The 26,967-nt window shown below is 33.2% G+C and overlaps 1 protein-coding gene and 1 long non-coding RNA gene across 2 annotated transcripts; one reads left to right on the top strand and one right to left on the bottom strand.

The window, feature by feature from the left end:
* LOC114336018 (V-type proton ATPase subunit B) lies at positions 1-26,967 on the bottom strand. Its single transcript, XM_028286319.1, has 6 exons — positions 26,768-26,967; positions 21,449-21,736; positions 17,778-18,081; positions 16,305-16,506; positions 7,579-7,917; positions 1-1,273 (listed from the first exon to the last, which is right to left on the bottom strand). The coding sequence occupies exons 1-6, from the start codon at positions 26,850-26,852 to the stop codon at positions 1,007-1,009; spliced, it is 1,485 nt and encodes a 494-aa protein (XP_028142120.1). The 5' UTR covers positions 26,853-26,967; the 3' UTR covers positions 1-1,006.
* Positions 16,833-17,834, top strand: LOC126880579 (uncharacterized). Its single transcript, XR_007696642.1, has 2 exons — positions 16,833-17,124; positions 17,257-17,834. It is a non-coding gene; the product is annotated as an uncharacterized LOC126880579 (long non-coding RNA).

Genomic DNA, 26,967 nt, shown 5'->3' with positions numbered 1-26,967 from the left:
TAACATATGTATAGTGTTTATTCACATTTTTGTACACTAATCTATTTAACATAAAATTAGATTTTTACAGTAACATCGAAAATGTCAAAACCTACATCAAGAAAAATCTCCGTTCACCATCTAGAATTAAAATACTGAAAAAGCATCGAATGGTAAGAGGTATATTGCTTTATACATTGGGCAATGACATTTAATGGAATGTTAATTCTTCCACTCTATTACAGAAAAAATAGACAAACAAAAGTAAAATAAATGTATAAATCAAGTTGGAGGTTACATTGTGCCAATAATTTACATAGGGAATATCAACTTACATGATAAAAATATAGTATTGTCTTATGTTCATCTAATTTAATCAAATGGTAAGTAAATAATTGTAGACTCTTCAAAATAGGACAAAGTAGGAAAACAACTCGCATAAGAATATCAGTCTCCAAATTGTTGCTCTTGATCTCTTTAAAAAAAATATAGTAACGAAAAAATAGTATCGTCTAGGGATGTCATAAACGCAAAATATGACACTGATTTTCATTCTTATGCAAGTAATCTTTCTTCCAGAGCGACACAATTTTTCTTCTTAAGTTTAGTACGCAATATATAGCCATTGCATATTTTTACTTATGGAACTGTCACCTAGTAAAATTAATCTGAGTTATAATTGTCCAACAATTGGTAAGAAGTCAAGGAAAGTCTTGGAATGAGGTGATGGTGCATTTTCACTGAAGCTCTATGTTCCACTTAGGGAGTTCAAGAACTTTATATATTGTTCAACAAGAAAAAATAATAAAGAAAAAAAGGTTGCTCTGTATTGATAATATATTATATTAAGCGCATTTTTGAAACACGCTCTTTAAGTATTTACAAAAATTACACCGTAGAATCTCATCGGCTCAAATTGTTTTGGTAAAATATCTCTCAATTGAAAATAATCGATACAATAAGTGGACATATTTGTAACAAACCTAACAAACTTCCTAAATATATATAAATTTTATACATAAACCAACTAGTGACGAGAGTCTCTTGGATAGAATTCCGCCAATGTGCTTGCAGGGATACGTTTCAACATTTCCTTAGGGAAGATACGGAGTAGTTGCCAGCCGATGTCCAAAGACTCGAAGACGGTGCGGTTTTCGTAGTTTCCTTGGGTGATGAAGTTCTTTTCGAATTTCGTTAGGAACTCGAGGTAGAGAAGATCGTCGGGTGTTAGAGCTTCTTCACCTACTACGGCTTTCATGGCCTGGACGTCCTTACCGATAGCATAACAAGCATACTGTAATAAATTAACAGATATTAGTTAGATATAAGAACTGGTTTCGAGTGGGGGTGGAAAAACCTACCAGTTATAACCTAAAACCGGTTTTTTTATTCCGCAATAATCGGTTTTCCAATTTTTTTTCTCGCTGTCTTAACCGGTTTTTTCTTTTTAAAGTAATAATTGATGAAAAGCCGGATAAGTTACCTCCGGAAAAAATAATAAATTCAGAGAAAAATGGGAAAATTTTTCGCCCCCGCGTGTGCAAAGGAAAAATTTTAAGCTGACGGAAACCGATTTGACAACACAGGACGATTTCTATTTTCGATCCAAATTGGCTAGTTCCAACTTCCAGTTCCCCCTTCCCCATTCCACTACGCAGTATGAAATACACTCCGACGCCGTTTATATATCGATTGATTATAATTATCTTGGTATCGATATATTCTTTCGATAGTAATGATATCAATTATATCAGTGGCGGCTGGTCAGAGGAGGCAAGGGAGGCTTAGCATTCCCATAAATTTTTTACACATGCTACACTGTCTTATTTACTTTGCTATTTTGCTTCGCGTTAGAGATATCGGAAAAAGTTATTTGAACAAGTTGTTCCAAATAATGTTCTAACCCCACATACCAAATGTTACCACAAAATTCGCACTTTTAGTTTTTTTAGTATTTGTAGTCAGGATCCTAAAATTGGAGCGGAGGCTGCTGGCCGGAAAGTGTCACTGGCTAATGCTCCGCGCAGCCCAGCACCGTTTAAGGAGACCCGGTCTCCTTAGCGCTGCATTATCTCTTTACGCACACGCTGCCCGGAGATATAGCAAGGGCGGCTAATCGGCCAGCAGCCTCCACTCTAATTTTAGGATCCTGACTACAAATAATGAAAAAACTAAAAGTGCGAATTTTGTGATGAAATTTGGTATGTGGGGTTAGAATAATATTTGGAACAACTTGTTCAAATAACTTTTTCCGATATCTGTAACGCAAAGCAAAATGGTAATTTACCGTGTTTTGGATTCGCAGTAGGCCGCTTTTAAAATTAAAAAAATTCAGTTGAATATCTTAAAAAATGTTAACCTTCAACCTGTATGGACTGCAAAAATCTCTATTTATTTTGATATGCATATCTACTTACAGAGATAGAATTGTTAACAAATAAACGACACAAACTTTGGTAATACACTTTTACAAAATTAGACTTAACTATTTTTAAAATGATACGATATTATGAAATTATGAATTATGATGATATTATAAAATGTAAATAAAAAATTGATTTTTTTTTGCTAGTGCAAAATTTGTCTAGATACTTTAGTTAGGTATAGTCTCCCCTATTGTAAAAATCACGAGCTGCCACTGAATTATATTGATATTGATTCAAAAGGAGTATCGCAAACTAAAGTACAATGTAAATGTAGCATTGTAACCTATTGGTTATAGGCTATTGCTTAAAAAAACCCAACACTGGTTTTTGGAACAACCGGTTTTTTGACCGATTATAACCGCTAGGTTAAAACGTAAGTAAAAAAAACCAGTATATCCGAAAACCGGTGTTTTGTCAGCAACCGTCATCTCTAGTTTCGAGTATAATAAAAAAAAGTATTGTTGAGACACAGACAAAGAACAAGAAGACCAGTTACATTTTAAGCAGGAAAAAAAATAATAGTAAGAGCGTTAAGAGTGTCCAATTTAAATAACGAGGTAAGTGCCAAACTGTTACCAGTTTTTGAAAGGCCGTATCAGGTGCATAATGAAAATAGAATCGATAGTTATGTTTTAGAACACTTAGAGACTGGAAACATCAGGGGAATATTTAATATAAATGATACATAAAGTACGTAAAATGAAAGATTACCCATGAGCGATCATATTAAACACATCTTTTCTATGTTCCAGAAAATAATGAACTAGTACCAGTATTATATGAACAACTTATATAAATATTATATATGTTCTTGCGTTGGCCAATTTTTTTTTTGTGATAAGGTGACAGAAATATACAGCGTGTTTTATATGTTCGTTCATGGGTAATCTTTCATTTTTCCTACTATACAAGTGCCATGAAGAAATCAAACCTACAGTCGTTTTTTATTATGGAAAAATGAATGACATGTATGTACAGGGTTATTCACTATATTTTGACGCCCCTGCAAACTGCTTCATTTACAGAATTAGAAAAAACTGTTAAATACAACAGTTATTCGATTTTTAAATTATGATTTTTTGACATATATATCATACTAGTGACGTCATCCATCTGAGCGTGATGACGTAATCGACTATTTTTTTAATGAGAATAGGGGTCGTGTACTAGCTCATTTGAAAGGTTATTTAATTCTCTATTCAGTAATATAAACATTAAGATAATTATTTATACAGGGTGTCCAAAAAAATTTTAATTAAATTAATTGGCACAAAAAGAAGAATGTAAGTAATTTATTTAATTCATAATACATCCTACTGCTGTCAGAAAACAGAAATAAATGTTTATTGAACAAACAAACATTACTTTTCACTTAAATTCAATGTTCAAGCTGCCACCCATCTGCCTCTTAGCAGTTTGAACATTGAATTTAAGCAAAAAGCAATGTTTATTTGTACAATAAACTTTTATATCCATTTTCTAACAGCAGTAGAAGATATTTTGAAATAAATAAATTACATACATTCTTCTTTTTGTGTCAATTAATTTAATTTAAAAAAATTTTGGACACCCTGTATAAATAATTATCTTAATGTTTATATTACTGAATAGAGAATTCAATAACCTTTAGAATGAGGTATCACACGACCCCTATTCTCATTTAAAAAACTAGTCGATTACGTAATCACGCCCAGATGGATGACGTCACTAGCATGATATATAATATGTCAAAAAATCATAATTTAAAAATCGAATAACTTTTATTTTATATTTTTTAAATTTCTGTAAATAAAGCAGTTTACAGGGGGGTCAAAATATAGTGAATAACCCTGTACATTTTAGGGGAGAATAAAAAATTATAAATTGAGGAATTTTTGATCCGCAAGTGTAGATAAATTAAAAAAAAACGATAAAAAGGAAAAAAACAAAATATAACAATTGGTTATTCTAACTGTACATTAAAATAGAGGAATGAATTATATTCACCTGTTTTTTAAGATTCTTATTATATTCACCTGTTGACTAAGAGCGAAGGCGCAAAATTTCGGGCCAATGCTTTTTAAATGCATTTTTTTCGAATCCTGGGAAAAATAATAAATCTTTTTGAAAAATTTAAACGCAGAATGAAAGATTACATTATTACCGAGGGTCGAAAGTCCCTTAAAATTAACAAAAATTTTCTTTTGAATGAGATATTTGAAATTAAAAATCATACTTAATTAAAATAAACATTATAGAAGTTTTCAGGGACTTTCGGCCCTCGGTAATAATGTAATCTTTCATTGTGCGTTTAAATTTTTCAAAAATACGTATTAGTTTTCTCGGGATTCGAAAAAAAATCATCAAATGCATTTAAAAATCATTGGCCCGAAATTTTGCGCCTACGCTCTTAACGGTCTCTATTGTGTCTCATATCGATTTTCAAAACTCGGAGAAACTGAAGAAAGTTAATTTATGCAAGGGATTATTTTTATCATAAACAAGAACGGGAAAGTTGTAAAGTCATTCCTTGAGAATTCGGAATTTTGGGTGAATCGAAAGACTAAAAGATGAGTGGTTGATGAAATAGGGTGTAAGGTTCATGACTTTTGACAGAAAAACATCGAATCCTAAGAAAGTAACTAGTGCCGGTAGTTTTTTTTTTAACGGTGTAAACGTAATTTGTGAGTAAAGATTTAATAACTACACTTTTATAAAAAAGAACTTTTTATAATATCACGTTTTTATTACTTATAGGACACAATATAAAATTATTATAAACTATTTTGTTGCTTCAATTCCTATGACATGAAAGAATTTGTAATCGATTTTAAACTCATCTAAATCAAGGAATAGCTATTTGTATAACAAGGGAGGAAAGTGCTACTTTTCCTCCCGAGAATGAAATTTCATTCTCGGGATACTGCCGAGGGCAGTATCTTTCAAGGGAGGAAAAGGCACGTTACTCCCATGTTATACATATGGTTTTTCCACCTTCGTCAAATTAATAAAAAGTCATTTTTCATCTTTACTTAATTAATTTATGTAACTAACCAACAAAATTTATTAAAACTAACAAGTAGGTACAATATAGCTGTCAACTGTCAAATATAAGTCAAATTATTAATGTAAACATTGTTAAATCGGAATAAAAATTTACTGTTTTTTACCATTCTGCAAAATATAGGGTGTTTTATAAATAAACGTTAAAATGTATAAGTAGATACTTACGTAATAGAAAATAGATATTGTACAGGGCGTCAATAAGTTATATTTCATGAATGAAATACCATGACGTCACTTTTACATTTCCTCCATAGGGAGGAAAAATATTTTCCTCCCTAGGGAGGAAAAGTACAAACTTTGCTCCCTACAATGAGGTCCGGAAAAGTATACTTTCGGTAGAGGTAGGTGGAAAAATATTTATAGAGAGCAAAGTTGTACTTTTCCTCCCTAGGGAGGAAAAGTAAAAGTGACGTCATGGTATTTCATTCATGAAATATAACTTATTGACGCCCTGTACAATATCTATTTTCTATTACGTAAGTATCTATAGATTTTAACGTTTATTTAAAAACACTCTGTATTTTGCAGAATGGTAAAAAACAGTAAATTGTTATTCTGATTTAACAATGTTTACATTAATAATTTGACTTATTTCAAATAAATAAATATTTGAAATATTTGAAACGTTAATAAATTCATTTTTTAGTAAAATTGTGGCATATTTCCCATAAAAAATACGTAATTATAAAAATGCCACAAGGAAATAGCTTCAGAACAACAATTTGACTTATATTTGACAGTTGACAGTTATAATGTACCTACTTGTTAGTTTTAGTTCTAATAAATTTTGTTGGTTAGTTACATAAATAAATTAAGTAAAAATAAAAAAATGACTTGTTATTTGAGGAAGGTGGAAAAACCATATGTATAACATGGGAGTAAAGTGCCTTTTCCTCCCTTGAATGATTACTGTCCTCCTCTACGCGTCGAGCAGTAAACTTCATTCTCGGGAGGAAAAGTAGCACTTTCCTCCCTTGTTATACAAATAGCTATTACATAAAATTTATACGAAAATATTAGAAATTATTTATTCATCAAAATATATTCACTAATCAGTTTTCTATATGTAAACTGCACCTTCTGATACAATAACTTTAGAATTTTTAATTTTAATAAAATATTTATTTTTGAGAATTTTATATGTTAAACAAACTAGCGAGGCAATTTTAAATATTCATTATAGGTCTGGATTCCGCGTATGAAAAAAAAGTTGATTAATAGCAAGCTGAAAATTTGTTAATAGCTTAAGGGTGTCTAGTCGGATAAACTTTGATATATAAGAACACTGGAACAGGGGCAGTTTTAATTGTGGAACAGGTTAAAAATTTGGAACGGTCATACCACGAAAACGGCACATTTATTTTGTCCGACAGGATAGACTTAAACTCTCCGAACAGAGATTAAACTCTCATGCATAAATCAGACTGCTATTTATCACCTGTCATAATTCCTGTCATTTGACATATTCTACATGTTCCACTCACTAAAACGCCCATTTGGTGATAAATACAAGTCTGATTTTTGCATGAGAGTTCAATCTCTGTTCGGAGAGTTTAAGTCTGTTCTGTCGGACAAAATACATGTGCTGTTTTCGTGGTCTGACCGTTCCAAATTTTTACCCTGTTCCACAATTAAAACTTCCCTGTTCCAGTGTTCCCATATATCAAAGTTTGTCCGACTAGACACCCTTAAGCTATTAACAAATTTTCAACTTGCTATTAATAAACTTTTTTTTCATACGCGGGATCCAGACCTATTAGCTATTACAAATGAATAGAAAATTTTAAATGACATATAAAGTAACGGTATCTATTGAGAAAACTAGTAGCACCATCTTTTGAGAAAGGTGAGATCTAATTTTACCATATAAAATTTAAAATGGCTTAAAATTCCAAATAAAACTCAATGCATCAATGTAAAAGCTGTTGAATATTGCATTATCATCGAGTTCTGAGCTATTCTGAAAATTTCAGACCTCTAGCTAGTCGGGAGGTATGTTTAAAATCGATTACAAGAGGTTTCCCGGACAAAGTGACAAAGAGACAGACAAAGATGGTAAAAACATGGTAAAAAGTGGCAGCAGTTCTGTACGAATTAATAATTCTGAAATACTCATAAAGAAACTTACCAATTGGTTAGAAACGTCAGAGTGGTCCTTCCTGGTCATACCTTCGCCGATAGCAGACTTCATCAAACGTGAGAGAGATGGCAGTACGTTAATTGGTGGGTAGATCTGCCTGTTGTGCAATTGACGGTCGACGTAGATCTGTCCTTCGGTAATATAACCTGTCAAATCGGGAATAGGGTGAGTAATATCGTCGTTAGGCATAGTCAAGATGGGGATTTGAGTGATGGAACCGTTACGGCCTTCGACACGACCGGCACGTTCGTAGATGGTGGCCAAATCGGTGTACATGTAACCGGGGAAACCACGACGACCGGGTACTTCCTCTCTGGCGGCAGATACCTAAAATATAGAGAAACTTATTACTACAAAATTCCACATGAAAACAGTAGTTCCTAATAAGTAGTCGTAAATACAGTCATGAGTGCGCTAAAAATTGACAAAACAACGCACAAGACGGAAAACATAATACATTGTGACACAAAAAGAGATGAAACTAGTAGAGGTGGGAAATTATCAATAGAAACCTAAAAATTTACATTATATTTATAGTTTCCCATCTTTAGATGTATCAGAGGAGTTTGGCAACTACCACTGTGACAGGAGAATTTAAAAAATTCTCCTGTCTTGACTCCGATACGTCTAACGGAGGGAAACTATCAGTATAATTGTAAATTTATAGGTTTCTATTGAGAATTTGCAACCTCTACTAGTTTCATCTCTTTACGCCCCTTCGGGTCGTGAAATTAAAATTGTTAAAGTATCACTCGGGAAACAAATCGATAATTTTAGAGCTCTCGTGGAATTACTACTGATAATTCTGTCCTCTTTCTTATAAACTGGAACTAGCAAGTGTCGTTTTCCTCTTGTGGTACTTGCTCTTTTACCCAAATTGTGTTAATCAGTTCACACATTTTGGTTTTTAATAATTTCCTCCATACTTTATGTTTTTCACTGTTACTTGGCTTTTCCAGGCCTCTTAATGTTTTTTAACTTTTTGATTATTTCTAATGTTTCATCTTGGCTTGATTTGCCTATATCTATGTCATCCATAAACACAAGTGTGTCTACAAGAGTTGCCTATGTAACCCTAAAGCTCAACAACAGGTATAAACTGAAAATTATCCAGGTATACGCTCCAACAACACAACATCCAGACGAAGAAGTTGAAGACTTTTATGATGATATATCTGTAGCTCTAAAAGACACACCCACCCACTTTACAATCCTGTGTGGGGATTTTAATGCAAAATTAGGCCTTAAAGAAGACGAAGCAGAGACATCACTAGGAAATTTTGGAACTCTAGGTAGAAATGAGCGGGGAGAAACACTCTTAGGCTTTTTGCTACAGAATAACTTGTTCCAAATGAACAGTTTTTTCGTTAAAAAACTACATAGAAGGTGGACGTGGGAAAGTCCTGATGGTAAAACAAGAAATGAAATAGATTACATTATCAGCGACAAAAAACAGATTATCACAGACGTGAGCGTCCTAAATAAATTTACTACAGGAAGTGACCATCGAATGGTAAGAGCCACAATAAAAATAGACCTCAAAAAAGAACGAAATCGTTTAATAAAAAAGAAAACCTTGCAAGCCTGGACTCCCCCATTAATTGATAAATACCAACACCATATAAACGCTGCTTTGGAAAGAAATACAACTTCAGATGAAAGTATAAATAACTTAAATGAAAACATAATTAGAGCCATTGAAGAAAGTCAACGAAAAAACTGCCCAAAAAAGAAGAGAGATGAAAAAATAAGCCCAGAAACTAGAGAACTAATCAAAACGCGAAGTAAAATGAGAGGAAGCGAAAATACTGAAAAAAGTGCGTTAAGAGACATCAACAAGAAAGTGTCAAAGGAAATCAGAAAAGATCTAAGGAAGTATAAAACTCAAAGCATCCAGAAAACCATAGAAGAAAATAAAAATTTGAAAGTTTTACGAAGGAAATTGACCAACGGAAAATGCGAAATACATAAATTAAAAAATAAAAACAGCGAAATAACATCAAACAGAGAAGATTTACTAAATATCGTAGAAGAATTTTATTTGGAACTATATAGGAGCCAAAGGCTGAATCAAAATAATCTGAGGGAAGCGGTTTCAAAGAAAATAATAAACCAAGGCTCCGAAATACTACCAGAGATAACCACTAGCGAAATCCATCAAGCACTGAGAAAAATGAAAAATGGAAAAGCACCAGGTGAAGATGGGGTCGTAATAGAGGCCATTAAAAACGGAGGCCACATTCTTATAGGTAAAATAAAAAATCTCTTCAACTTATGCCTTCATCAAAAGTCGATACCTGAAAAATGGAAAAACGCAGTAGCAATACTTTTGCATAAGAAGGGAGATAAGACAGACTTAGAACATTATAGACCCATTAGCCCGCTAAACCACTTATACAAACTCTTTACAAAAGTAGTGACATCAAGAGTAGAAAAGAAGCTAGATTTTTACCAGCCAAAAGAACAAGCTGGATTTCGATCAAACTTTGGGACAAACGACCATCTGCAGGCAGTCAAGTTACTAATTGAGAAGTCAATAGAATATAATAAACCCCTTGTCCTAGCATTCGTGGATTTTCATAAAGCCTTTGACACGATAGAGCTGGATAGCATTTTAGAAGCTCTAAATGAATGCCGCATTGACTACCGTTGCAGTACACTCATCTATAATATTTATAAAGAGGCAATAATGAGTGTTAAGTTACATGATAAAACCAAACAAATAAGCATAGAACGCGGCGTAAGACAAGGCGACACGCTCTCGCCAAAACTATTCATAACTGTTCTGGAATATGCCTTTAAGATGCTCAACTGGGACAATAAAGGGATCAAAATAGATGGAGAAAAGTTAAATCATCTTCGTTTTGCAGATGACATAGTCCTTATAACTGATGACCTAGGAGAAGTAAAGAAAATGCTAAATGAGTTAGACGCTATCTGCTGGAAAATAGGCCTGAAAATGAACTTTTCTAAAACTAAATTTATGACTAATCTGATTCCTAGCGGACAGCTGATTATACGCGAACAAGAAGTAGAACTAGTGGAAAAGTACATTTACTTGGGTCATGAAATTAGAATTGGCAGAGATAACCAAACATGCGAAATAAAAAGAAGATTAACTCTTGCTTGGGCAGCCTACGGAGCTCTGAGAGACATATTTAGGAGCAGTATACCGATCGGTTTAAAAAGACAAGTGTTTGACCAATGTGTGCTACCGGTAATGACATATGGAGCAGAGACACTGACTCTAACCAAGGCAACAGCGTCGAAAATGCGGGTTGCTCAAAGGCGCATGGAAAGATCCATGCTGGGCGTAACTCTACGGGATAAAATAAGAAATGAAGATCTCAGACAAACAACCGGTATCGCAGATGTTGTAGAACGTATCACCAGGCTCAAATAGAACTGGGCAGGACACGTCGCCAGGCTGAAAGATTCAAGATGGGCACGAAGGCTGATGGAGTGGAGACCAAGAGAAGATAAACGAAGTAGAGGAAGGCCGCCTACACGATGGACAGATGATATCAGGCGGATTAGTAAAAACTGGCAAAAATCAGCACAAAACCGTGAAGTGTGGAAACAATTGGGGGAGACCTATGTCCAGCAGTGGACGTAAATTGGTTTGATGATGATGATGATGTCATCCATTATGTTCAGCGGTCTATTACATATTAATCATTTCTCTATTAAGGGGATGGGTACGTAGTTTCTGCTCCACTGCTATTCAAATGGGATTCATTTTTTTCGAATACTGAGAAAACTAAAATAAGTATTTTTGAAAAATTTATACGCAGAATTAAAAGATTACGTTATTAGCGAGTGCCGAAAGTCCCTGAGAACTTCTATAATGTTTATTTTAATAAGTTACAGGGGTGAAAAACTAAGAGAAAATTTAGTGTGATTTTTAATTTCAAATATCTTATTCAAAATAAACTTTTTATTTATTCTAAGGGACTTTCGGCCCTCGGTAATAATTTAGTCTTTCCTTCTGCATTTAAATTTTTCAAAAATATTTATTGGTTTTTTCAGGATTCGAAAAAAATGAACACAATGTCTGTGGTAATATTTTCCAAATCTATCTTTGTCATACAACGCACTCAGTCGAATAGAAAATTGTCAGCATATTGTCAGTCAGACAGTGACAATTTTAAATATTTGATATGGCATCGGGAATATTTTGAGTTGTTGATTAAATAATATTGATAAATTGATTTAAGACGTGTACTTAATAAAAAGTTATTTCTTGTTTATTATTTACGGAAGATCCAAAGCAGACAATACACCAGGATATATTCAGTGATCCAAGTATTTTGTTGTTAAAAATGTTCAAAATTGTAAGCGTTTCATAGTAACAATATATTATTAAAAAATCACTTTATCACTTTTAATATTTTCCCGATTGATTATTAGTTTTTGTTGTACTGTAGATAAATTATTACAATCACTGAATACATAGTGAGTGAAAAAATTATCATATTAATTAACTAAATTAATAATTAAGGCAATTAATTATACAAGTAACAGTTATCCAAGAACATTCAAAAGCCATCTTTAAAGTTAATGATGACATTGTCAAGTAAAGTTTACATATCCATACCAGTGAGAATTTTACTACAAGTAATTTCCGGGTAAAGACAGAAAAAGTAGGGATAGCCGTAAAATATTTGCGAATTATGTACCGATGGCCTTAAGAAATTCGTCAAAATGTTCGTTCCATCTATTACTTGCTTCATCGGGATTATCTATTCGGTCTCCGTTTTTACTTTACAGTAGCCACTCTTTATAGCCACTTTTAATTTCTTTAGTGTCATTAGAAGTTTCTTATTTCCTTCCTTCAATACTTCTTTCATTTCTTTCTTTATGTTCTGCTTTTTCATTCGGAGTGTTTTTTAGTTTTTTCGCCTTTGTTCTTGATAATTGTACTTAACTTTCCCACTGTATGTATTTTTGTCAAAAAAAATTCGTAAGTTCTAGTTTCGTCTTACATTTATTGTCTACCCAATTATATTTTCGTTTGATTTAATTTATTACTTTAATCATTTCTTTAATGTTCTTTACTTCTTTTGATCTCTATAGTTGATATTAATGAACCTTTTGTACCTTTTTTGGCCTTAAGATGTTTGAAGATTAGACAATATCAAATAAACACAGACACTGCCAACTTAGTTTATTAAAGACATACGTATTCAGGCTGCCATAAGAACCGAAGAGGAAATACAAGATACTCATTAAATTAAGAGAATATAAGAAGAAAAATCTCCTATTTTCGTTTTTTTTTTATTGGCAATAGGAAACTTGCATAAAATTTAAAATTCGAAAAAAAAATGTATAAATCACAACAGAACGTAATTTAAAACATGTATCAAAGATAAAAAAGTTTTGTTTGTCTTTAGTTTGGCCCCTAAAGACGATTAAAAATTCAAATTATACCAGCCAGTCCAAAACTCGTCGTGACGTCATCGGGTTATGTGTTTACATTCTACACCAACAAAATAAACAAAATTGTATATAATTTTAAATTAGACATTATAAACGTCAGTAGAAATTTTTTTTTTTATTATAGGTTATTCACTACATGCAATCAATAAACAAAAAAATTATAAGCATGTTAGTTATTTGTTCAAAGGGGTGTAAGTATAAATTTGGATTTGTTATCCAATGATAACAAAGACTCCACTAGCCTCTTAAATTATTGAACTGTGTCCTGAAAGGGTAAGTAGTTCACTGCACTGCACTGCACGACACTTCACTTCACTGCTGCTTAGAACCTATGCGGTAGCTCCAGTGGTTTGTGCCTCCTCAGTCTCCGAGTCTGCTCACTATTATCCAGCAGGTTTAGTGCAAGATTATTAGGGTGGTTTTCTAATTTTACCAAATAGCTGCTGTATTCACTCACTGTCTCCTTTACTGTGGCTACTTGAAGATCGTCTCTGATTTCTCTGTTAGGTATAAACCAAGGTGCATTTGTTATCGTCCGTAGTACCTTCGACTGAAAGCGTTCCAATATCTCTATGTTTGAGTTTGCAGCCGTACCCCATAGTTGTACACCATATGTCCATATTGGTTTTAAGGCTACTTTATACACCAATAATTTGTTTTTTAAACTAAGTTTCTTACTATCTTCCCAATAGCCAATAGTATTTGCTGAATTTCAAGCCAAGTTGTTTTCGTTTGTTAAAAATGTGCTTTCTCCAGGTCAGTCCTTTATCCAAGTGCATCCCTAAATACTTAACGCTGTCAGATTGAGGCAGATCTTGTCCATTTAGTGTAACAGGTGGCACTGTACCTCTGCATTTGGTAAATGTAACCTGCACTGATTTTACTTCATTGACTTTGATTCTCCAGTTTCTTGTCCAGTCCTGTATTTTCACTAGATGTTGTTGGAGAATTCTTGCGGCTATGACTGGGTCTTTGTGTTTGACCATTATCGCTTTATCATCTGCAAAGGAAGCTGTGATTGTTTGGTTGCTTACTGGAAGATCAGCTGTGTACATAAGATAGAGAAGTGGACCAAGAACACTGCCCTGTGGTACCCCTGCCTTTATCAATGTGATTTCTGATGTTGTCTGTCCATACCTTACAGTAAAATATCTTTCTTTTAGGTAGGATTCCATAATAATGTACAGTGTGTGGGGGAGTGATTTTTTTAATTTAAATAGTAGTCCATTATGCCAAACCTTATCAAAAGCTTGACTCACGTCTAAGAAAGCAGTCGTGCAGTAACTTTTTTGCTCAAATGCTTCATTTATTTCGTCCACTACTCTGTGGATCTGCTCAATTGTGCTATGATCCTTTCTGAATCCGAATTGGTGTTCAGAAATCAGGTGGTTTTCTTCTATTATGGGAGCCAGTCGGGTTATGAGTAGCTTTTCTAGGAGTTTACTAAGAACTGGCAGCAGGCTGATTGGTCTGTATGATGTTACTTCATTTATTGGTTTTCCAGGTTTTGGAATAAGTATAAGCTCGGCAACTTTCCATTGGGCAGGGAAGTGTCCTAATCGTAGCACCGCGTTGAATATTGTTGTTACTAGCACAATCCCTTTTCTTGGGAGTTCTTTAATAAGACGGCCTTTGATCAGAATCAAACCCTGGAGCCTTATCTGGATTTAAGTTTCTTCTTATTGTCTCATGTACCTCTTTGACCTTGAAGAGTTTTGGAATTTGGGACATTTGATATGGAGCTTCAAGAGTTTCTTTGATTTTAGCTTCTACTTCAGGCGTATTTTGCGATGGAAGAGGTTGAAAGACTTCCTCCAGATATTCTCGGAAGGTATTTGCTTTTTCCTCGTCAGTGCGTGCCCATGTTCGGTCTCTTTTACGAATCGGAGGAATTTGTTCATTTTGTCTTTTTAAGTTCTTAACCGCTTTCCATAACGAATAGTCTGTATCTTCTGTACTTGTCAGATTTTCTAAGTATTCGTTAAATGATGCATTCTTTATATTGTTAATAAGCTCTTTCAATTCTCTAGAAGCTTTGTCATAATTTATCCTGTTTGTTTATAATTTATCCGGGTATCTATTGCGCTGCCAAATCCTTCGGAGTTTTCTTTTTTCAGCTATTTTCTTTTTTATTATTACTGGGCAGTGTTGTTTTTTTTGTGATTTGATATTTCTGGTGTTGCATTTTTCGCAGCAGTGTGGATGATGTTTGTTAATTGATTTACTGCAGTTTCAATTTCTGTTTTTGTTTTTAATGATATTTTTAAGTCAATTTCTGCATTAATTTGGTTTCTATATTGTTCCCAATTGGTATTCTTGTTGAACAGCATTACAGGAAGTCCTTTTTCTATAATTGTGGCACTAACTTGTGCTATTATTGGTGTGTGATCAGAATAAAGGTCTAGATTTGATTCTACATTTAGGTAACCAGCTCCTATGCCTTTAACTATGAAGAAAATACAGTAGAAAATACAGTTATATGACGTTACAAGTGTTCTTGATCGTTTGTACTATTCATAGAAAATTTGTACTTTTACAAAATGGTTTTATTTTCCATAGTAAACCTTCTTTCTTTCCTTCAATAACTATATCAAACTCCAATCTCAACAAACTGGTATATATTATTATAATGACATATAAATGCCATTAGAATATAAATATTTTTCCTTTATTCCGCGAAGACGTGCTAGCCAAATACCCAAGTAGGTAGAGGCCAATAAACTAAAGAAGAATATAACTAAATATAATCATAAACGGAACCATATAGTTAAACTATGTGACGTCACGGGTCGTTTGAACTATTTTAAAATACAGAAGACTTTAAATTTGTAGGTACTTCTAAGTTATTATGAGTTTTTGAAGCGTGAATTTTTGGAAATCTCATTTTTATACAAAACTGAAAATTGTTATGTAATAAAAAAATGTGCAAGTTCCATATTGATGTAACCGACGATAAATGACAAACGACAAGGAATGTACGATGGATGACAAGTGATGTATGAAAGATAATCTCATTTTTATCATATTTTTCGAAAAATGTTATATGGTTGAATAAACGACTTCATAAATACAAGGCTGTTTTGTGCAAACTATACATTTACACCCAAGCTTCTATAATTTTTATTCTTCTACATAACAAAATAGACGTGGATCGAATTCTTGGCCGTTGGCTGTATTAGAAACTTCAATAAACTCATTGTTATTAGGTATAATTTGAACTAATTGAAACAAAAATTTAAAATATCAATACTAACAGAAAAAAACGCTATACATACCTCACGCAAAGCTTCAGCGTATGAAGACATGTCAGTTAAAATGACTAACACGTGTTTTTCGCACTGGTAAGCCAAGAATTCAGCGGCTGTTAGAGCAAGACGTGGGGTGATGATTCTTTCGATGGTTGGATCGTTAGCCAAGTTCAAGAACAAACATACGTTTTCCATAGAACCATTTTCTTCGAAATCTTGTTTGAAGAATCTGGAATTATAATTTGGTAAATGTAGAGTTACATTATTGTATATTGTAACAGCTTAAACAGTATATTATATATTACTAGAAATGCTTCAATCTTGGACTGCAAGAAAATAAAAATATTGTTTTCACCCATTTTGAAAAAATGTGAAATCTTTGTATTATCCACGTCCGTCTGTCCGTAACCACAACTCCTCCGGCAATATAGCAGCTAGAATGAGAAATGAGGTGTCAAATGAAAGCTGATAATCCAAGGATGGTACTAAAGGTGAGATACTTGACCTTGGCGGTCTGTCCGTCGGTCTGTACGACCGCGAATATAATTCCTCCATCATTATACCAGGTAGAATGACAAATGAGGTGTCAAATGAAAGCTTATAATCCAAGGATGGTACTAAAGGTGAGATATTTGACCTAGGCGGTCTGTGCGTCGGTCCGTACGACCGCGAATATAACTTCTCCGTCATTATACCAGGTAGAATGACAAATGAGGTGTCAAATGAAAGCTGATAATCCTAGGATTGTACTAAAGGTGAGATATTTGACCTAGGCGGTCTGTGCGTCGGTCCCTCCGACCGCGAATATAACTCCTCCGTCATTATACCAGGTAGAATGACAAATGAGGTGTCAAATGAAAGCTGATAATCCAAGGATGGTACTAAAGATGAGATATTTAACTTAGGCGGTCTGTACGTCGGTCCCTCCGACCGCGAATATAACTCCTCCATCGTTATACCAGCTTGAATAATAAATGAGGTGTCAAATGAAAGCTTATAATCCAAGGATGGTACTAAAGGTGAGATATTTGACCTAGGCTGTCTTTCCGTCGGTCCGTACGACCGCGAATATAACTTCTCCGTCATTATACCAGGTAGAATGACAAATGAGGTGTCAAATAAAAGCTGATAATCCAAGGATGGTACTAAGGTGAGATATTTGACCTGGGCAATCTTTCCGTCGGTCCGTAGGACCGCCAATGTAACTCCTCTGCCATTATACCGGGTAGAATCACAAATGAGGTGACAAATGTCAAAGTTTAGTAAGAATGACTCAACATTAGTAAATTCGTATATCAATCCACGCAAAGTTACACGTAAAATTCAAATATCGTCTTCCAGTTCTACTTTCGATTACTTTGGGTGAAAACCTACGACTTACGAAGTCCAATTACTTGTTTAGAAATTGAAAAATGTTTTCATTGTTTTTCCAAATATTGACTGTTACAAGACATAATATACACTTCATAAACCATATAGCCGACAATGAGCCATGCTTACCTAGCAGTCTCCATGTTAACACCCATAGCAGCGAACACGATGGCAAAGTTGTCTTCGTGGTCATCCAAAACTGATTTGCCTGGGATTTTGACAAGACCGGCTTGCCTACAAATTTGGGCAGCAATATCGTTATGTGGCAGACCAGCAGCTGAGAAAATGGGAATCTTCTGACCACGGGCAATCGAGTTCATCACATCGATGGCAGTGATACCAGTTTGGATCATTTCCTCTGGGTAGATACGGGACCATGGGTTGATGGGTTGTCCTTGAATATCTAGGTAGTCTTCAGCCAGAATTGGGGGACCTAAAGTTATATAATTCGTAGAATATTATTTTAAAATGCTCCATACATTTTACATAAACACGAAGCCAAAATTACAATTTTTTAAAAAAATTTAATCCTAAAAAAATTTATTTAGTTTGTTAATTGTGTAAACAATTTATTTAAAACTAGATCAAGAACACAAATACTGTTTGTCTGTACTCCACAATAATTTTATTGTCTAGTTTACTGTTTGTACTAAATTATTGTCAACTTTTACTTTCTAAATTTTCAAAAAATTGATTTTTTCATGTAAAAACATTTTTTAGTATCATGGAAATACTATCCTACAATTTTATTCAGAAATTAAAATTAGAAATGAAGTTATATCTGTATTTATAAAGGTAATCTACCTGAGCTCGTTTGTATACAACACGGCACATGACACCGCACCTGCTTCTTCTTTTAAATTATATAAACTATATGTACAGTAGGAAAAATGAAAGAATACCCATGAAAGAACATACAAAGCACGCTGTATTTTCCTGTCACCGTGTCACCCAAAAAATTGTCCAGCGCAAGTACATGTAATAATTATTGTTACATGTACTTGCATTGGACAATTTTCTTTGTGACACGGTGACAGGAAAATACAGCGTGTTTTATATGTTCGTTCATGGGTATTCTTTCATTTTTCCGACTGTATGTGTTTGAAACATACTTATGTACAGTCGCTGGCCATATTATTATGACCACCTATGAATTTTTACAAAAATCAACTATTCCACTAGGTACGTTTTGTCTAAGGCTATGGGTACATAATTCGCATATATTTTACGTGTATCCCTACTTTTTCTGTCTTTACACGGCAAATTACGTGTAGTAAAATTCACACTGGTGTGGATATGTAAACATTACTAGAATGTCATTCTACTTGAAAATGTCATAATTAATTTAAAGAGATGGCTTTTGAATGTTCTTGGATAACTGTTATTTTTATAATTGCAAATTATTAATTCAGTTAATAAATGTAATAATTTTTTCACTAACTATGTTTTCAGTGATTGTAATAATTTATTTGTACAACAAAAACTAATAATCAATCGAGAAAAGAGGAAAAGTGTTAAAGTGATTTTTTAATAATATGTTGTTATTTTGGAACGCTTACAATATTGAACATCTCTAACAACAAAATACTTGGATCACAGGATATATCTGATGTATTCTCTGCTTGGATCTTTCACAAATAATACACAATAAATAACTTTTTATTAAGTTCACGTCTTAAATCAATTATTTATCAAATACACTATATATCAATAATATTTAATCAATTTCTCAAAATATTCCCGATGCAATGTCAAATATTTAAAATTGTCACTGATTGTCAGTGTCTGACTGACAATATATGCTGACAATATTATATTCGGTTGAGTGCGTTGTAAGACAAAGACAGATTTGGAAAATATTACCACGGCATTGTGTTCATTTTTTTCAAATCCTGAAAAAACCAATAAATATTTTTGAAAAATTTAAACGCAGAATGAAAGACTAAATTATTACCGAGGGCCGAAAGTCCCTTAGAATAAATAAAAAGTTTATTTTGAATGAGATATTTGAATTTAAAAATCACACTAAATTTTCTCTTAGTTTTTTCACCCCTGTAACTTATTAAAATAGACATTGTAGAAGTTCTCAGGGACTTTCGGCCCTCGCTAATAACGTAATATTTCATTCTGCGTTTAAATTTTTCCAAAATACTTATTAGTTTTCTCAGGATTTGAAAAAAATGAATCCCCATTTGAATAGCATTGCAGCCGAAAATACGTTCCGATCCTCTTAAAATATGATTTCAAATTTAATTTTGTTATGCAATGTTAATGTTATGCATTAACTATAATATATTTAATAATAAACAGCAATAAAATATTTGAAAATATTACATATTTATATATTTTTTTTATATTCTGTTCAACTTCTGACCTTAATCAGATGGAAAATATTTTAAATATTTTAAAACGAGAAATTTCCGATGAAAAGGTCACTAACGAAATTGTTTTGATTAAAGGACTAATATATCGTTGAAACCACAATGACAAATTGAAGCAAAAAAAATTGAACTGCATTCAAAGTATGCCAAGACGGGTACTAGCGGTAATCAAAGTTAGAGGGGGCTCAGCAAAATATTGAAAAAATAAAAATATGTGATATTTTTAAATGTTTTATTGGTGTTTATTATTAAATATAATACATTTAATAATAAACAGCAATAAACCATTGAAAAATATCATATATTTGTATTTTTTTAATATTTTGCTGAGCCCCCTTTAACTTTGATTACCACTAGTACCCCTCTTGGCATACTTTGATTGCAGTTAAATTTTTTTTGCTTCAATTTGTCATTGTGGTTTCAACGATATATTAGTCCTTTAATCAAAACAATTTCGTTAGTGACCTTTTCATCAGAAATTTCTCGTTTTAAAAGCTCCCAAATATTTTCCATCTGATTAAGGTCAGAAGTTGAACAAAATATTAAAAAAGTATAAATATGTAATATTTTCAAATATATTATTGCTATTTATTATTAAATATATTATAGTTAATGAATATCATTAACATTGCATACCAAGATTAAATTTAAAAATCATATTTTAAACAAAACGTACTTGTGGAAGAGTTGATTTTTGTATAAATTCATAGGTGGTCATAATAATATGGCCAGGGACTGTATAGTAGAGAACTCTACAGTTGCTTTCTAAAACTTATAGAACAAGCATGTGTTTTATAATATTGAAATTTATCGAAAATTATTGTTTTGAAATTTGGAAAAAATGCATGGATCTGGTGCTCATTTAGAAGGCAGTCAAAGTAAGTAGACGCATCAAAATAAGCATAATTTTTACTACTTACTTAAGACGTTGGTTGCTTTTATAGATATTTACAAACTTACGTTGGGTGCGTTACGAGGCATATATGTCCCATATACCCCATTTGCCACCATCCGTTACAACATAATCGTCACACCTGACAAGGTGTTCAGCCGTCCTCTTATACCTTATGGTGTCATCAACAAAAAACATTTTTTTGTATACCTCAAAATCTTTATGTATCTCATAAATCTTTAATAATGTATAAAAAATAATTATAACCATAAATATAATAATTTTTTTTAATATCTAAAAATTGTCTTTTTTTCAATTTAGAATGTAAAAGTCCAGATAACTAAAATTTATAATAAGGAAAGTCTTTGCAGAAAAGTTTTTTCTTATTGTAATTAAATACATAGATTTGAAGTAAAAGTTCCAAAAACCAAGACAAGCAAAAATAATTTGTTTTATTCTAATAAAAAATTAAAAATAAATGTGCTAAAAAAGTATTTATGATACATATTTCTTCATGCTATATTTACCTTTGTCAATAGGTTTTCCAGAGCCGTTGAATACTCTTCCCAACATATCCTCAGAGACTGGAGTTCTGAGAATATCTCCTGTGAACTCACAGACAGTGTGTTTGGCATCGATACCTGATGTACCTTCGAATACTTGTACTACAGCCTTGGAACCGCTGACTTCAAGTACTTGACCTGATCTTAAACTTCCGTCAGATAATCTGAGTTGGACAATTTCGTTGAACTTAGGAAATTTGACATCTTCGAGGATTACTAGTGGACCGTTGACACCAGATACAGTTTTGTAAGCTAAAATGTAAATAGTTTTATTGAAAATGAGGAAAGATATTAATATTATTAATAAAGAAATTTATCTCACTTGTTAAGATCTAAGAATAAAACAAGGTTCCAAATAATATCAAAACCCTTATTCAAATTAGGAAATGGATGAATGCTCGAATATATGAATTTTACAAAGGCAAAGCAGATATCGAGCACTGAATTTATTTAATCTTGCCCAAGTATACTTTCGCTATCTAGAGCATCTTCAGGGGCATTTCGTCAATAAAAAAAAGGTAATATCCTCAAATGTCATTTAATATGAAATAGTTTGGTGGCAACTTAAATTAACATATAACTACACACTTAACAAAGGACAAAACAGATAAATTTGAGTGCCTGGTAAGGTTCTCCATTTTTGCAAGATGGAGGCAGAGTACTTCATTCTTAAATCGAAATGATTGGAGAAGCTTGTTGAAGGAGGCCAAGGCTCGATTTGGGCTGTAGTGCCATTGGATGGATGGATGGTCTTCTTAGAGCTGCACTCCATCGCTTAACGCACACGCTGCCCGGAGATGGGGCAAGTGAGATTTTTCGGCCAGCAGCCTCCTCTCCGGATTTTAGGAACCTGACTACAAATAATGAAAAAACTAAAAGTGCGAATTTTGTGATGAAATTTGGTATGTGGGATTAGAATAATATTTGGAACAACTTGTTTAAATAAATTTTTCTGATATCTGTAATGCAAAGCAAAATATCTGTAATTTACCGTGTTTTTGCATTTGCAGAGTAAGCCGCTTTTAGAATTAAAAAAATTCAGTTGAATATCTTAAACAATGTAAACCTTCAACCTGTATGGACTGCAAAACTTCAAATCTGTATTTATTTTGATATGCATATCTACTTACAGAGATAGAATTGTTAACAAATAAACGACACAAACTTTGGTAATACACTTTTACAATTATACTAACTATTTTTAAAATGATATGATATTATGAAATAATTATGAATTATGATGATTTTATAAAATTTAAATAAGAAATGGTCAAAAAAAATGGGGCCTTAATTAGATTTTTTTGGAGGATTTTTTTTGCTAGTACAAATTTGTCTAGATAATTTACAGTTTATTTTACAGTTAGGTATAGCCTCCCCTATTGAAAAACTCACGAGCCGCCACTGTATCTGTATGAGCTGCTTCAATTCTGCATTTGATCTCTTTAGTTGGGTTTAGTTGGTCAGCAATGTAATGTATTTATACAGTTATAAAATTTAATTTTAAACATTGTTTTGTTTCCCTAGGTCTCCATGGTAGTAATGTAGATATGATTTATAGATACAGTAGAAACCCGTAAATCCAAACCCCGCTAATCCGAACGTTCGGCAAATCCGAACTAACGGAAAGTGAAAAAAATTAAAAAATTCAAGACAAAAAATGAAGATTCTTCAAATTGTAAATCTAGCCACAACTTCTTCCACGATTCTCTTATTAAAGTCTCAAGGCAGTTCACCCAGGCCTCAGCCAACCAATAGAAGTCATCTTTTACGCTGATTTTTTTTTCAAGATGTCAGTAGTGGAACTTTCCTCACTTTCTAATACAGTTCCTAACAAATTTCTATAATGCAGTTTTATAAACTGCAGAATACTGTCCATGGGTTGCAATAATGGGGTCACATTTTCTCGTAGGAAACCAGCTTTAATTTCATCACATATAAGTCCCTTGACTCCGGCGTGTGATGTAGCATTGTCTAAGAAAAGTAGGGCTCTAAGAAAATCGTTTTTCAAACCATTCCTTAAAAAGTGCACTATTCATCCATGCTTTTCTTTGGGCCCTATAATAAACAGGTAAAGCGTTCATGTTAACGCCTTTCTAAGCTCGTGGTTTTTTAGATTTTCCAATGATCGTTAAAGGTATTTCGTTGTTGCTGCAGCATTACAACAGGCCATAAGAGTCAAACTTTGCATATTCATTTAAAGCCAGGTGCACAAGCTTCTTCTTTTGAGGCAAGACTTTTGATAGGCAGTGATTTGAAACTTAGTGGTAGAGGGAGAGACTGAGACAGGTGCAACTACTCAAAATCAACGACAACGAAATCTTTGAATTATTTGTTAGGTTAACTTTTGGATAGTCCGAACTTTTCGGAATCTGCACAGGCTGTCCCCCCAATTAGTTCGGATTTGCGGGGTTCTACTGTAGTTTATGTGTACATATGTATTATGGCAGTTGTAGCTCAGAAATTAAGATCTTGATAAGCAAACCAGAATGCACAATTTCTATTTTATTAAACAGACCTACTAGACAATTTGTCCTTTTTTCCTATAATGGTGTTCCCAATTATTTCCCTTATGTCACTCAGGGATCTCATCTAGTCAAAATGCTTTCTTCTTCTTCTACGGCACTACAGCCCAAATTGAGCCTTGGCCTCCTTTATTTTTTGCCTCCACCCTTGCCTGTCTGTGGCTGCTCTTCTCCATACACAGACTCCTAAAAGGGCTTGTGCATCGCTGTTTACTGTGTCTTCCCAGCGTTTTCGTGGCTTCCCAACCTGTCTCTTTCCTTGCATTCTAGCATTCAGTGCTCGTTTTTGTAGCCTATCCTCTCCCATTCTTATCACACGTCCGGCCCATTGCAATCTTTGTAATCTAATGAAGTCTGACAGGGGCGTTTCCTTATTCAAAATGCTTTACTTTCTGTTAATTTTTTTTATTTTGTTATTATCAATTATCTTTTCTTTTTTACTCTATCCTTAAATGTTATTTCAGTATACTCTCTCTATAACGAACAAGGGTATTACAAGGTTTCGCTTATAACGAGGTACATTAGGTGTCCCATGAAATTCCTATTGAACTAGAACACCTCTGTAATGAGGCATATTTGGTTATGAGGAAAAATGAGATTGAAGAACATGTTTCTTTACCTGTTTATGGCGCAGTGATGGCTGTAAATAAATACTCCAGATGCCTGGATACAGAAATGCCCAAAATCTGTGTGTGCCTAAAATCTGTGATGTAACAAACTCCACATCCTATCAACTTCTTCCTGTTTTTGACGCGTTTTCAAAAGCGTCATTCAAACAATATTAAGCATCTTATATTGGGAATTGCTTCACTATAGGAAGTTAATGTTTAGAAAACTACATATTCATATGTATGCACAACATTATTGTTGTCTGATATATCGAGATGAGCTTATAATGAGGTAATTCGTCTGCCATTTTAGTTCTCGTTATACAGGGAGTCTACTGTATTATGTAATGTTTTTTCATAGAAAAAAAACTAAACTGATATGGATGGAATAATATAATGCACCACAAGTGATTAACAAAGCAGTAGATACAGAAACAATAGGTCATAGTTCAAAACCAATGACCAGATCATGGATACAGGGAGAGAAGAGGGAAAAACACATCAACAGATCAAACAATTACAGTAAAACCTCGATATAACGGACTTCGGATATAACTGACAAAAAATCCGATCAAATGTAAAAAAATTAACAACGTTCTGTTAACGATATACTTTGATGGCCAAGATGCAGCAGGTAATAGGTTTAGAAGGGTGGGAAGTTGCTGGTTTCTGTAGGACAATACATAATAGTGCCGGAGAAGAAAGCAACTGAGGAAGATGTTTTACAATGGCTAGAAGTAGATGAAGGTGGCCCTGGATATAACATCATTACTGAAAGTAAAATAGCAGATGCCGTTATGAACCTAAAAAATGAGAATGGAAGTGAAGATAGCGCAGAAGACAAAACAACACTGCCAAAAATGAAGTTATCGGAGGTAAGATCGCATCTCGACGATCTAATAACATTTATAATACACAGTGTACATATTAAAAAAAAGTTTTTGGATTTAATTTAAACTTATTTTTATATAACGGACCTTCAGCTTTAACGGACACCCCATCCTCCCCAATTAGTCCGTTTTATCGAGGTTTTACTGTATTATCAAAAGATCTGAGGAACTAGAAAATATGTATAAGAAGTAGTATAGAAGAGGGTATAAGGAGTTTGGTTCTGTTAGGATTTTTTTTATCCTCTTACAACTGAGTCTTTAAAAAATTATCTAGATGTTCAAGACCTCAACCAGTTCACTGTCAGTGTAAAATTTGAATAGAACCTTGGGTGCTGACTACTTAAAAACATTGTTATCCACAAACCTGTACACCACATCACTGGAGTGCTTGGCACAGAGCTTACAGAGCCGAGCACGCCACATTGGTGTGGTTGGCAGTGAATGCATTAATAAAACTTATGAAAGTCATATGATAGTTAAAAAATCATTGTTTTCATTTTAAACTCCCACAACTTGAATGAGTTCAATAGTAAAAGTTATGAACAACAATTTTAACTTTGAAAGTGCTACAAGAAAAAATTTACTTCACAAAAAAACACTAAAGAGACAAACTTATCACATTGTTCTAATAGGTATCTTTTATTAATACTAATCACATGTTATAAGAATAAATTGCAAAAAGAAAACAAAGTGTATTAATTCAAAATGAAGTGTGAATGTGTTTAAGTTATTAAAATGTAGAATATTAATAGGCTTAACCCCTTTCACAATGTAACATACTAAATTTTCCAATAAATGCCACTCAAACTAGCCCTTGTTTCTAATAACTTATTGATGAGGTACTTAAGTAAAAAAAAGTGAAATTTTAACTACCTTCAATACAAATTACTGTACTGCAATTAAGTTTATATTATTAATTAAATATTTGGTCATTAGAATAAGTTCTTGGTATATTATTTACTTAATACTTTTGTCAAAATTTTCTATTTTATTAGGAGTGGCAATATCATAAGATGTCACATGATAACATAAACAGCTGATGAAGACTACTGTTTCAAGCCCCAGAACAAAAAACACTTCAACAAAACAAAAATCCCAGGAAGAATATTTTTAAAACATTCAGGATCCCAAAAATAATCAATAATAATATCAAAATTTTGGTCATATGACCAGATTCTTGTCGTCCATTAGTTATCAAGACCCACCCAATCTTCGGTAGTTTTTAGTAGGAAAGATGGCACCAAAATAAAAGATAATACTTACTGAGTCTTGGTTGGGATATGAAGTCTCTGGATACGGCCAAAACATGTTCTCTGTTAGCCTGTCTTGCCGATATCGTCGAAGCCATTTTTACGTGTACAGGAGACGTCTATCAAAGACAGTAAAAAATTAGCAACTGCAAAATTATCGAATATTCACGTGGTGTCATGTGACAACAAGCTTACCGACACATTCATAGAGGT

The sequence above is a fragment of the Diabrotica virgifera genome, chromosome 2 (genome assembly GCF_917563875.1).
Source record: "Diabrotica virgifera virgifera chromosome 2, PGI_DIABVI_V3a".
NCBI lineage: Eukaryota > Metazoa > Arthropoda > Insecta > Coleoptera > Chrysomelidae > Diabrotica > Diabrotica virgifera.
This window is presented reverse-complemented; position numbering and strand designations above follow the sequence as displayed.

Bases quoted from the DNA above. Each gene is read 5' to 3' on its own strand.
- LOC114336018 (XM_028286319.1), bottom strand. From the start codon at position 26,852: ATGGCTTCGACGATATCGGCAAGACAGGCTAACAGAGAACATGTTTTG. The intron at 21,737-26,767 runs GTAAGTATTATC...TTTACATTTTAG, and splicing joins CATATCCCAACCAAGACTCA to CTTACAAAACTGTATCTGGT. The intron at 18,082-21,448 runs GTAAATATAGCA...ATATAACTTTAG, and splicing joins TGGAAAACCTATTGACAAAG to GTCCCCCAATTCTGGCTGAA.